Source organism: Dendrobates tinctorius, unplaced genomic scaffold (genome assembly GCF_039654945.1).
Source record: "Dendrobates tinctorius isolate UK_male_01 unplaced genomic scaffold, ASM3965494v1 ptg000208l, whole genome shotgun sequence".
NCBI classification, from domain to species: Eukaryota; Metazoa; Chordata; class Amphibia; order Anura; family Dendrobatidae; genus Dendrobates; species Dendrobates tinctorius.
This window is the reverse complement of record NW_027361875.1, coordinates 7,784,230-7,796,511: the sequence shown is the minus strand read 5'-3', so window position 1 is coordinate 7,796,511 and position 12,282 is coordinate 7,784,230. Positions and strand designations below refer to the sequence as shown.

At 48.2% G+C, this 12,282-nt stretch overlaps 1 protein-coding gene across 15 annotated transcripts in view; it reads left to right on the top strand.

The window, feature by feature from the left end:
* MIPOL1 (mirror-image polydactyly 1) overlaps nt 1-12,282 on the top strand; it is a 606,483-nt gene that overhangs the window by 251,813 nt on the left and 342,388 nt on the right. For all 15 annotated transcript variants that reach the window (XM_073554200.1, XM_073554193.1, XM_073554192.1 and 12 more), the window contains one exon: nt 927-1,047. In XM_073554200.1, the coding sequence (XP_073410301.1) occupies nt 927-1,047 (121 nt within the window). The remainder of the gene's footprint in view (nt 1-926; nt 1,048-12,282) is intronic.

Here is a 12,282-nt window from a genome sequence, read left to right as displayed (position 1 = left end):
TTAGTACTTTTTTGCTGCATTTTTGACACTTTTGGGTGTGGATTACATGTGTTCTTTATCACCCATTTTTCAGTGATTAGTACTTTTTTGCTGCATTTTTGACACTTTTTGGGTGTGGATTAAATAAGTTCTTTGTCTTCAGTACATGTTTAATAAAATGTAGTTTTATTCACCAAAAATGCTTTGAAAAAGCCAAAGAAAAACGGTTTTTACAGTTTTTTTTTTTTTTTTTCATTTTCTCATTGCTTTCTATGGGTGAAAAAAACCCAGCAAAAACGCTGAAAAAACTGCCACGCTGCTGATTTAAAAAGCAATTCTCAAATTCAGTAATGAAAAAAGTGCTTGAGATTTCTTTGGCTGGTACTGTAAAACACAGCTTTCAATTTGCATTAAAAAAAAAACGGAGCAAAAAAAAAAAATTCCTCTGCATGTGAACATGACCTAATAGTGGAGCTTGGGCCGTGGTCCTGACCTTGCCATGTGGACACTGCTCCCCCTGGTGGCCATCAGCTATGCAGCATCCCAATATACAAGCAGGGCACTGACCATAGAGTTGCTGCAATCTCTGAATTGCAGGAAACCCTCCATCATTTTGGAGAGAAGAGTCTTTAGACTTTAGAGTCATAGCATGGTTGATTATATACTCATTAGCTGATTCTTCTGGGATTTTGTCAGCTCATTCCCAATGCATGATGCCTTAAGACTCCTAGAAAACGAAATGCGATTGGCAAGGAAACTTTTCTTGTTCTGGTGAACTTTAATACCGTGCTTTGCTAATGGAACAATTGGCTTCCCCCCAAGTTGCCTACTTAATATGTAAAGCAGGTATAGCGAACATGACGGCACATGGCCGGCCGGGATAAGAGGCAGACAGCTGCCATCTGATTGGCTCATACTGAATAAATATTTTCCTGCTCTTCACACAGCGGCAGGCCGGATTCTCATCACAACCCCGACCATCCAACCACCGGTGCCCTTGAAGGGGGGCAGCACAACCTGCCGGCATTGTCACAGGAGCTGGATTATCTGAGACAAAGCAATAGAAAGGTACCGGCCACAGTTGTGCTACTTTGCTCAAACACTGCAAGCCCTGTCTGGATGTGCGTCTTTAGTTTTCTGTCTACAGTGGAAACACAATTGTATTTTTGTTTTTACACTTTTTTTTTGCATTTCTCTATGGGGCTTTTATTCAATAATTTATGGCATGAGATTACTTAACAAAATCTCCTTCATGGCTTTGTCCTCTGTTGCCATCAGCAAAATGTATACATAGAAGACGTGAGTGATCCATAAGGCTTCCCTATTGGTATACAACACATGTAGGACACATTACGTATTTTCGCAGAATTCTCCCCGGCAGTCCAAAGAACACTGAGACCATTACCGTATACATCCATGTATAATGATTGATTAATAAAGAGCTGATGGAAATCATTACTGTGAGATTCACACCCAACATGGTAGAACTTAACATCGTCCAACTTCTGCGTGATTTTAATGGTAAAACCCTGTATTAGGGATCAGTCGCCACCTTCCATAATAGTAATCATGGCCAGCGTTAGGGGAAGAAAGACTAGGCATCTGCCTAGGGCCCCCACTCCCCCAGGGGCGTGCCACTAATAGCATCACACCACGTGACCACTATGGGGCCCGTAAATCATGGGGACCCTGTACCACATTCAACTGTATCGGTGTCATAGATGCCGATACAGTTCAAAGCAATGATGGAGGAAAGCGCGTCAAATGACGCTCCCTCCTCCATCATTTCCCTCTGCCTCTGACGCAACGTGTGCGCAATGACGTCACTTCATAGCGCACCATGCTGTGTGCCAGGCAGTGGAGCTGCTGAGACACTATGCAGAGACCAGAGCAGCGGGGGTTATATCAGTGGTGACCATTATACAGCAGGACTGTGGGGTTGCATTATATTCTATGTGGGGCTGCATTATATTCTATGGGGGGGTTGCATTATATTCTATTGGGTGACTGCGTTATATTCTATGGGGGACTGCATTTAACTGTATTGGGTGTGCATTATATTCTATGGGGGCTGCATTATACTTTGTGAGTGGGCTGCAGTATACTCTGAGCGGGGCTGCATGTACTCTATCAGACTATGGGCAGTACATTATACTAGATGTACTGTATGGGACCTGCATTACACTGTATCGAGGATTATGGGAAATGCTTTATACTATCTGAAGAACTATGGGGTGCATTATACTATGGGGAGTGCATTGTACTGCATGGAGGACTATAGGGGGTGCATTATACAATGTAGAGGACTGAGGAGCGTATTATACTATATGGAGAACTATGGGGAGCATATTATACTGCACTGTGTTCCAAATTATTATGCAAAAAATATTTCCTCCTATTTTCTCTAAATTACTTATATGAATTGCAGTCATTGTTATTTTCCAGTCATCTAATATTCTACTATAATTGCAATGTTTTTAAACAAACTGCCTATGAAAACAGTATATTTTTAAAAATAAGAAACACTCAAAATGCATGTTCCAAATTATTATGCACAGCAGAGTTTTCAACCTTTTTATTTTTATTTTGAACAAAAAAAATGGTCAGTTGTGAAATTATAAGCATTATCAGCTTATTATAAAATGAAATCAAACAGTTTTCAAGTCAAAACTTTATTCTAGGTGATGTTACATTTGCACATAGGACCCCTTGTTCGAAAGAAGCTTCTGAACTCTCTCGTCCATTGAATTTGTCAGTTTTTAGATGGTTTGTGCTTCAATTGTTTTGCATGTGGACAGAATACCCTCCCAGAGCTGTTGCTTAGATGTGAACTGCCTCCCGCCATCATAGACACTCCTTTTGATGATGCTCCAGAGGTTCTCAATGGGGTTGAGGTCAGGGGAAGATGGTGGCCACACCATAAGTTTGTCCTCTTTTATGCCCATAGCAGCCAGAGATGCAGATGTGTTATTTGCAGCATGAGACGGGGCATTATCATGCATGAAAATGATCTTGCTGCGGAAAGCACGGTTCTTCCTCTTGAACCATGGCAGGAAGTGCTGTTTTAGAAACTCCACATAGATTATGGAGTTCATCTTTACCCCTTCAGGGATCCTAAAGGGGCCGACAATCTCTCTCCCCATTATTCCAGCCCAAAACATTACTCCACCTCCTCCTTGTTGGAGCCTTAGCCGTGTTTTCATGGGGTGTCCATCAACCAGCCATCCTCCATTCCATCCATCTGGACCATCGAGCGTTGCACGGCACTCATCGGTGAACAAGACAGTTTGGAAGTCAGTCTTCATGTATGGTTTGGCCCACTGGAGCCGTTTCTGCTTGTGTGCAGTGGATAGAGGTGGTCGACAGGATGGCTTACGCACAGCTGCAAACCTCTGAAGGACCCTGCATCTTGTTGTTTGGGGGACCAGCAGCTTCAAAAACTTGTCTGCTGCTACGACAAGGCATTTTTGCAGCTGCTCTTTTAACCTGACGCAATTGCCTGTTGGAAAGAGTCCTCAATTTTTCCTTATCAGCACGCACATGTGTGTGCTGGGAATCAGCGACATACTTCTTGATTGTGCGATGATCACGATGAAGTGTCTTGGCAATGTTGATTGTAGTCATGCCTTGACCTAAATACTCCACAATTTGTTGTTTCTCAGCAGCCGACACATCCTTTTTCTTTCCATTTTGGCAAAAAATGTAGGCTGCTTAATAATGTGGAACAGCCTTCTTAAGTAGTCTTGCCTTTATTTGGACACACCTGCCAAACTAATTTGCACCAGTATCTGCAATTGCTTTCAGTGATATAAAGAGCCCTGACACACATCACCATCAATGAGTTTAAATGACAAACAAAAAAATTCTAACCTTATCACTCCTAAACTCTTTTTGCATAATAATTTGGAACACAGTTTATATGGAAGACTACGAGGAGCGTATTATACTGTATGGAGGACTATAAGGAGCATATTATTTTATATGGAGGACTATGGGGAGTGTATTATACTATATGGAGGACGATGGGGAACGTATTATACTATATGGAGGACAATGGGGAGCGTCTTATACTATATGGAAGACTATGGGGAGTGTATTATACTATATGGAGACTATGGGGGGTGTGCATTACATAATATGGAGGACTATGGGATGTGCATTATAGTATATGGAGGACTATGGTGCACATTATCCAGTCACATAGGACTTTGGGGTTGTATTATACTAAACAAGCAAAATGCTGCCTATTCATCAAATGATTGGATTGTTTATGCCGGAACAGAAATCATTGTTCTCAGCAGCACATCGCCCAGTGAAAACTGCAGATGTGCTGCTGATAACATGATACTGTATGGGGACAGATTGATCTACTAGTGATTGTTCTGTGCCCATTATTGTCCCTCAGCCGGTGTGAAGAGGACAGGAAACAACGACTTCAGTATTGTCAATCACACTTTTTTAGCGGCCTGTAAATGTAACTGAAATATTTGTGCGATGGTGCAATATGTTAGCATTTGGGACCCCACTTTAAACTTTTTCCCAGGTCCCCACTTTGTTTGAAACCGACTCTGATAGTAGTGAGAGCATTTTTTAATTTTTTTACTAGTTATTTTGAACTTGCGATCACTTGATTTCCTGTACAATAAACTGCAATTGTGACATCGGCGGCTATGCCCGCCGATGCCCCTACTGTAGCAGCGCGCACCGCAGCGTTTCCCTACCTGCGCGCTCCCGTCCGGGCTCGCGCCCGTCGTCCACTCTCCCTCACGGCGACTCCTGGCTCCTGCTCTCTCTCGCGCGCATGCCTCCTCCCGTCCTCCCTCTCCAGCGGTGGGCGGCGCTGAGGGGCTGGCCTGGGGCACGCACTTCCGGGGGTTGGTATATTTCAGGCGTCCTCGCTGTTAGGAGGACGCCTGATGATTGTGTAGCAATCTGGCCCCTACAGTTCTCCTGTAGCTAGTCCAATCTCTGCCTTATCCTTCCTGCCTTCCTCTGTGTCGTTCTCCTCGCTCTCCCCAGTCTGTCCAGGCTCTCCTTTCCTTTCATTCCTTGTGGCTGTTCCCTGTCTCTAGTTCGCCCTGATCCTTCCTCTGCCATTCCGTATTGTGTGCTTCCCTGAGCCACCTGTCCCTGGTAGTATATCTGCCCGCTGCCTCCCCAGGCCTTTTGTTCGTGGAGCCGTCCCTCTTGGTTCCGGCTGTCGCGCCTCCGTCCTCTGTGGTCCTGCCCCAAACGGTCCCTGTATAGGGGTCGGTCTTCACCTGGCGTGCTCGGCCCAGGGGCTCCGGATCCGCGATCCAGAGGGTCCACTCTCTGACATAGTTCTCGATAGCATTACAGTATCATCAGGCCATGGACCCCGCCGGTGCCGCGGCGGCCACTCAAAAGGAACTGCTTTTCCTAAGGGAAAATCAGACCCGTATCATGTCATTCATGAAGTCCATGGACACCCGGCTCTCCGCCTTGCAAACCGCTGATCCTGCGCATGCACCTCTCTTAGTCAGTCTCCAGCAGGAGCTCGCACAGCAGCGCGATGCGCAATCTCACATTTTGGGGTATATGGCGTCCGTGGATGATCGGCTGCTGTCTTTACAGTCCTCTGCGGCCGCTTCTACCCTGGCCCGGGACGCTGTCTCTTTCCCTCCTCCCCGTCTTGGTAAGCCGCCTAGGTACTGTGGGGACCCAAAATTGTGTAGGGGATTTTTAAACCAGTGCAGATTGCACTTTGATCTTCTGCCCCAACAATACCCCACGGACCGTGCTAAGGTGGCCTTTATAATCTCCCATCTAGAGGGGGAGGCGCTGGCTTGGGTGAATCCGTTGTGGGAGAGGGATGACCCGGTGGTGACTAACATCCAGAGTTTTTTGGAAACATTCCGTAAGGTTTTTGATGAACCCGGACGCCTTGCTTCCTCTACCGAGGCCCTTTTTAACCTCTGCCAGGGGTCCCTTACTGTAGGGCAATACGCCATCCGTTTCCGGACCTTGTCCTCAGAGCTGGGGTGGAATAACGAAGCCCTGGTTGGTGCTTTTTGGAGAGGCCTGTCTAGTAAAATCAAAGACGAGTTGGCCGGGCGTGACCTTCCTACCACCCTGGAAGATCTCATCTCCCTGGCTACCCGTATTGACCTGCGTTTTCAGGAACGCGCTAGAGAGTCAGCCAGGGAGAAGAGGTCCTTTAGATTATACCAAGCTCCCATTCCGCGCACCGTTGCCCTTCCTAGTGACACTGTCCCCGAGCCTATGCAGGTGGATCGCATCAAGCTGTCCGAACAACGGCGTAAGGAGAGGATGACTAAGGGACTCTGTCTATATTGTGGAGGGGCCAATCACTTCGTACGCACTTGTCCTGAGAGACCGGGAAACGCATCCGCCTAGGCCAGGTAGGAGAGGGCCCCCTAGGTGATCTGACCCCCTCTCTCTCACTTACTCTTTCAGCTCTGCTTATTACAGGTCGGGGGCGTGGCTCTGTGGAGGCGTATGTGGACTCGGGCGCAGCAGGCAACTTCATCCGCCAGGAGGAGGTTGACAAACTCCAGATTCTCGTGGTCGTCTTAAGTAACCCTCGAGCAATCACCTCCGTCGATGGCAAACCTCTTCCTGGGCTCATCACCACGGTTACCATTGAAGTAAAGCTACAAATTGGCGCACTTCATTCTGAGAAGATTGCCTTCTACGTCCTGCCTCAATTATCCCATGCCATTCTCTTAGGACTTCCTTGGCTTAGGCGGCATGAGCCAGTCATCGACTGGCGCTCCGGAGAGATCCTACGCTGGGGGCACACCTGCCATGCTAGCTGTTTACGTACCCTGGTTCGTTCCCATCCTCAGCTTAGGCCAACGGACCTCCCCGGCCTTCCTGCTCCATACCACGCCTACGCTGATGTTTTCTGCAAGAAGGAGGCGGATTCCCTGCCCCCGCACCGGTCCTATGACTGCCCCATCGACCTGATTCCTGGAGCGGTTCCTCCCAGAGGTAGAACTTACCCTCTTTCTCCTGCCGAAACCTCTGCCATGACGGAATATATCCAAGAAAATCTGTCCAAGGGGTTTATCCGGAAGTCCTCCTCTCCTGCGGGCGCGGGTTTCTTCTTCGTCCGGAAGAAAGACGGATCACTGCGGCCTTGCATTGATTACCGGGGTCTAAACAATATCACCGTTAAAAATCGTTACCCCCTTCCGTTGATTCCTGAGCTCTTTGACCGTCTGAGAGGAGCTCGGATCTTCACGAAGTTAGATCTGCGGGGAGCTTACAATTTGGTCCGGATCCGTGCAGGGGATGAGTGGAAAACGGCCTTCAATACCCGTGACGGGCATTATGAATACCTAGTTATGCCCTTCGGCCTCTGCAACGCTCCCGCTGTGTTTCAAGAATTTATCAACGAGGTATTTCGGGATCTACTCTATTCCTGTGTGGTCATCTATCTTGACGACATTCTCGTTTTCTCGCCCGACCTGTCCTCCCATCGCAAAAGCGTACGCTTGGTCTTGCACCGCCTTCGAGAGAACCAACTCTACGCCAAGATTGAGAAATGCCTTTCTGAACAGTCGTCACTGCCCTTCTTGGGATATGTCGTCACCGATTCCGGCCTTAAGATGGATCCCGAAAAACTCAGTGCGGTACTCAAGTGGCCCCGTCCAGTGGGGATTAAGGCCATCCAGCGGTTTCTGGGGTTCGCAAATTATTACCGTCAGTTTGTGCCTCATTTTTCTACGGTTACCAAACCCATCACGGCCTTGACCCGCAAGGGAATGAAGCCCAACAGCTGGTCCCTTGAAGCTGAAAACGCTTTCCAAGCCCTGAAACGTTCCTTTGCGTCAGCACCCATTTTGCATCGGCCTGTGACCAGCAGGCCCTTCGTCCTGGAAGTGGATGCCTCCTCCACTGGAGCTGGAGCGGTCCTGTCCCAGCAGGCTTCATCCGGACGGTTGGTTCCTTGCGGCTTCTTTTCTAAAGTCTTCTCACCTGCGGAGTGCAACTACTCCATTGGAGACCGAGAATTACTGGCCATTAAGATGGCCTTGGCTGAATGGCGGTATTTACTCGAGGGAGCTGTACATCCCTTTACCATCCTCACCGACCACAAGAACCTGGCTTATCTGCAGTCTGCCCAAAGACTCAATGCCCGGCAAGCCAGGTGGGCCCTGTATTTCTCCCGCTTTGACTTCCAACTTCACTTTCGACCTGGTAATAGGAACATCAAGGCCGATGCCCTTTCCAGGTCATTACAGTCATCGGAGAAGGATGAAGTCCCATCCCATATTATCGAGCCTACTAAAATGATCACCGTGGCCCCTGTGAATTTTGCTATTCCTCCGCCCGGTAAGACTTTCGTCCCTCAAAACAGACGTACAGAGGTGTTGGGCTGGGGGCATTCCTCCAAAATTGCAGGAAACGTTGGGACTAAAAAGACTCTCTTGCTGCTGTCTCGGTATTACTGGTGGCCCACGCTTCGCCAGGATGTGATGGACTATGTTGCCTCGTGCACAATCTGTGCCCAGAACAAGGTGGCTAGGACTTTGCCCGCCGGTCTTCTTCACCCATTGCCAGTTCCTGAGGTCCCCTGGCAGCAGATCTCCATGGATTTTGTAACTGATTTACCCCGCTCAGTCGGATGTACCACCATCTTAGTCGTAGCAAATCGTTTTTCCAAAATGGCCCACTTCATTCCCTTACCGGGACTACCATCCGCCCCGAAGTTGGCCGAGATCTTCATCCACCAGGTCTTCAGGCTGCATGGTCTTCCTCAGCGGATTCTGTCGGATCGGGGGGTCCAGTTCACCTCCCGCTTCTGGAGGGCTCTCTGCCGGCTTATGGGTACATCTCTCGACTTCTCCTCCGCATACCATCCTCAGACCAACGGGCAAGTGGAGAGAATTAATCAGGTGTTAACCACCTACCTACGTCATTTCGCCAACGCCCATCAGGACAATTGGGTCGCGCTCTTACCTTGGGCTGAATTCTCGCACAACAATCATCCCAGCGAATCTACCACCAAGTCACCTTTTTTTGTGGTAACAGGTCAAAACCCAGGTATTCCATTACCTTTCTCCACGTCTACAGGAGTACCCGCAGCCGATTCTCTTGCTAAAGAATTCTCGCAGATTTGGAGAGAGACCAGGGACGCGCTCAAGGGTGCCAACAACCGAATCAAGAAGCATGCAGACAAAAGACGGAAGGACATGCCTCCGTACCATCCAGGTGACAAAGTCTGGCTTTCAACTCGACATATCCGTCTGAGAATTCCCTCCTATAAGCTGAGCCCTCGGTACATTGGGCCGTTTGAAGTGATTGGACGCATTAATGAAGTGGCTTACAAACTGAGGTTGCCTGCTTCGCTCCGGGTTCCCAACGCTTTCCATGTCTCGCTCTTGAAACCCGTAGTTCTGAATCGGTTCCAACCAGTTTCCATCGTCCCTCCTTCACCTGTTATCTCGGACAACGTCTTCGAGGTCAAGGACATCTTGGCAATGAAAAGAGTCCGGGGTAAGACCCTTTTTCTTATCGATTGGGTGGGTTTTGGTCCCGAGGAACGGTCCTGGGAGCCCCGGGAGAATGTCAATGCTCCCCGGATTCTGAAAAAGTTTTTTGCCAATCTCAGTAAGGGAGGACATAAGGAGGAGGGGTACTGTGACATCGGCGGCTATGCCCGCCGATGCCCCTACTGTAGCAGCGCGCACCGCAGCGTTTCCCTACCTGCGCGCTCCCGTCCGGGCTCGCGCCCGTCGTCCACTCTCCCTCACGGCGACTCCTGGCTCCCGCTCTCTGTCGCGCGCACGCCTCCTCCCGTCCTCCCTCTCCAGCGGTGGGCGGCGCTGAGGGGCTGGCCTGGGGCACGCACTTCCGGGGGTTGGTATATTTCAGGCGTCCTCGCTGTTAGGAGGACGCCTGATGATTGTGTAGCAATCTGGCCCCTACAGTTCTCCTGTAGCTAGTCCAATCTCTGCCTTATCCTTCCTGCCTTCCTCTGTGTCGTTCTCCTCGCTCTCCCCAGTCTGTCCAGGCTCTCCTTTCCTTTCATTCCTTGTGGCTGTTCCCTGTCTCTAGTTCGCCCTGATCCTTCCTCTGCCATTCCGTATTGTGTGCTTCCCTGAGCCACCTGTCCCTGGTAGTATATCTGCCCGCTGCCTCCCCAGGCCTTTTGTTCGTGGAGCCGTCCCTCTTGGTTCCGGCTGTCGCGCCTCCGTCCTCTGTGGTCCTGCCCCAAACGGTCCCTGTATAGGGGTCGGTCTTCACCTGGCGTGCTCGGCCCAGGGGCTCCGGATCCGCGATCAAGAGGGTCCACTCTCTGACATAGTTCTCGATAGCATTACAGCAATACTGTAATCTTGGAGTATATTGTATAAGTATTCACACCCTGGGCTTCATAGGTGAGCAGGTACGGAGACCGTCAGTAGGCCTTTTAAGTGCTGTGACAACTCCATCGCAATCTCACAATCATTTAGCTTGGGCGGTGCCTTTAGAAATCAGAAGTGACACGATTGTCATCTAAGCGATTAAACTTCTGCGATCATAGCTAGCTCATCTCTCAGCAGGTAGAGTTGAATGCCAGCTGTATGGCGCGGTTGGCTCCCACACTGTATGGAGTGTACTCGTCTTCTATGCACACATCCACAGCTGTCACCATTTGAACCCTGGGTAGAATGAGCCCTGGCACCTGCAAAGTTTCACTGGGTGTTGTTATCCAGATGCAAAGAAAGAAAATTAAATTCTCAATATTAAAAGTCATAGAAGCCTTTTTTCAGCATAATGCCAGGCCGCATGATGCTCGTGCGACTGTGAGCAGCCGGCGTAGCTTATACTTGCTACCATAGCCTGCAGCGTCTCCCGACTTGTCTCCCGTTAAGCACATCTGTGATCTTATTGGTCACCACTTGCAGAGAAGCTGCCAGCGGTGGATATTGATGATTTGCCTAAGTGCATTCAGTGGCAGGACATTCCTCAGACAACCATTAATGACATCGATGATAGCAGCCAAGGCTGTAAGTGCCGAGATTTCTACACATGGCCTCATACTCTATACTGGGATATTTTTAAAAGTTTGTTTCCATTTTGTTCTCATTTGCATATCATTAATATGTCTACCCATCAACACTTCCTGTTATACTATATGTGGAGGAGAGGAGGAGTGAGGAGCAGGGAGAGAAAATAATCAGACAGATACATAGAAGAATAATGCAGAGCTTTCTAAGAAGTCTTTTACGTTGCTCAGAGCTGGATGCACAGCTACACTGCTCAGGACTGCTGTATGGTGTCCTCCATACTGCTCTTGCTTTTCTGTATGTTCTAAAGAAGAAATAAAGAGCGGGAATCCCACTGTGTGATCTCTATGCCAGAGATCATAGCAGCTACTCTTCTCCCTCCAGCTCAGTAAAATGCAAATTCAATGGAGTCTGTCACCCTTAAAATACACATTAAACTATCTGTACAGTGTAATAGGAGACATAGACCCTATGCAAATCATAATAGCACTGAACATTTTAGTGGTACAGTGCAGAAGAAAATTACTTTTAATTGAAGTGTAAATTAGGGGGTCTCGGTGCACTATTTGGAGGAGGAGGAGGACGCTCCTGCCCACACTGTGCGCTCTGGCACCAACACACTGACTCTGGCAGTATTAGTGCAAATGCGCTGACTCGCAGGCCAAATTCAGGTCGCTCTCACTCTGGGCAAGCAAACATTGTCGATCAGAAGAGACATAAGTCCCCAAAATGCAAATTGATAGGGTATTACGATGCATTGAGCCCCCTTATCCATGACAAGGATGCGCTGAATTAAAAGTAATGTTCTCCTGTTCTGTGCCACTAACATGTACAACACTGGTATGATTTTTATTACAGATAACGCCATAAAAATCTCTTATTTAGAATTAATTTTGGGGGTGAGAGGTTCCCTTTAAGAAATGGAAACTGGAGTTGTGAAAACAGATGAATATGCAGGATATGTGTCATATAGTGGCCACAGAACGAGTTACTCATCATGTACACACAGGGCAACTTATTCCAAAAAGTTACTTGAAAGTAACTTAATAATTTGGCCAACTTTTCTCCAATGTGTATGGCTACCTTATGGCCTTGAAATTTTGGCTGCTGATTTAAAATTGAATGATCTTTTTTTTTTTCTTACCTTTTTTTGAGTGCAAACAACTTACACATTTGCAAGTTTTCAAGAGCGCCCTCACTTTTTAGTAAGCACAAATGTAATTTTTCCCTGTTAAACCCCATGCAAACATCCTGGTCCTGGTGGGGCAGTGGCCGTCCGGACCAGATACTGTAGATGAAGTGTAAAGTGCAGCTTAGCAAT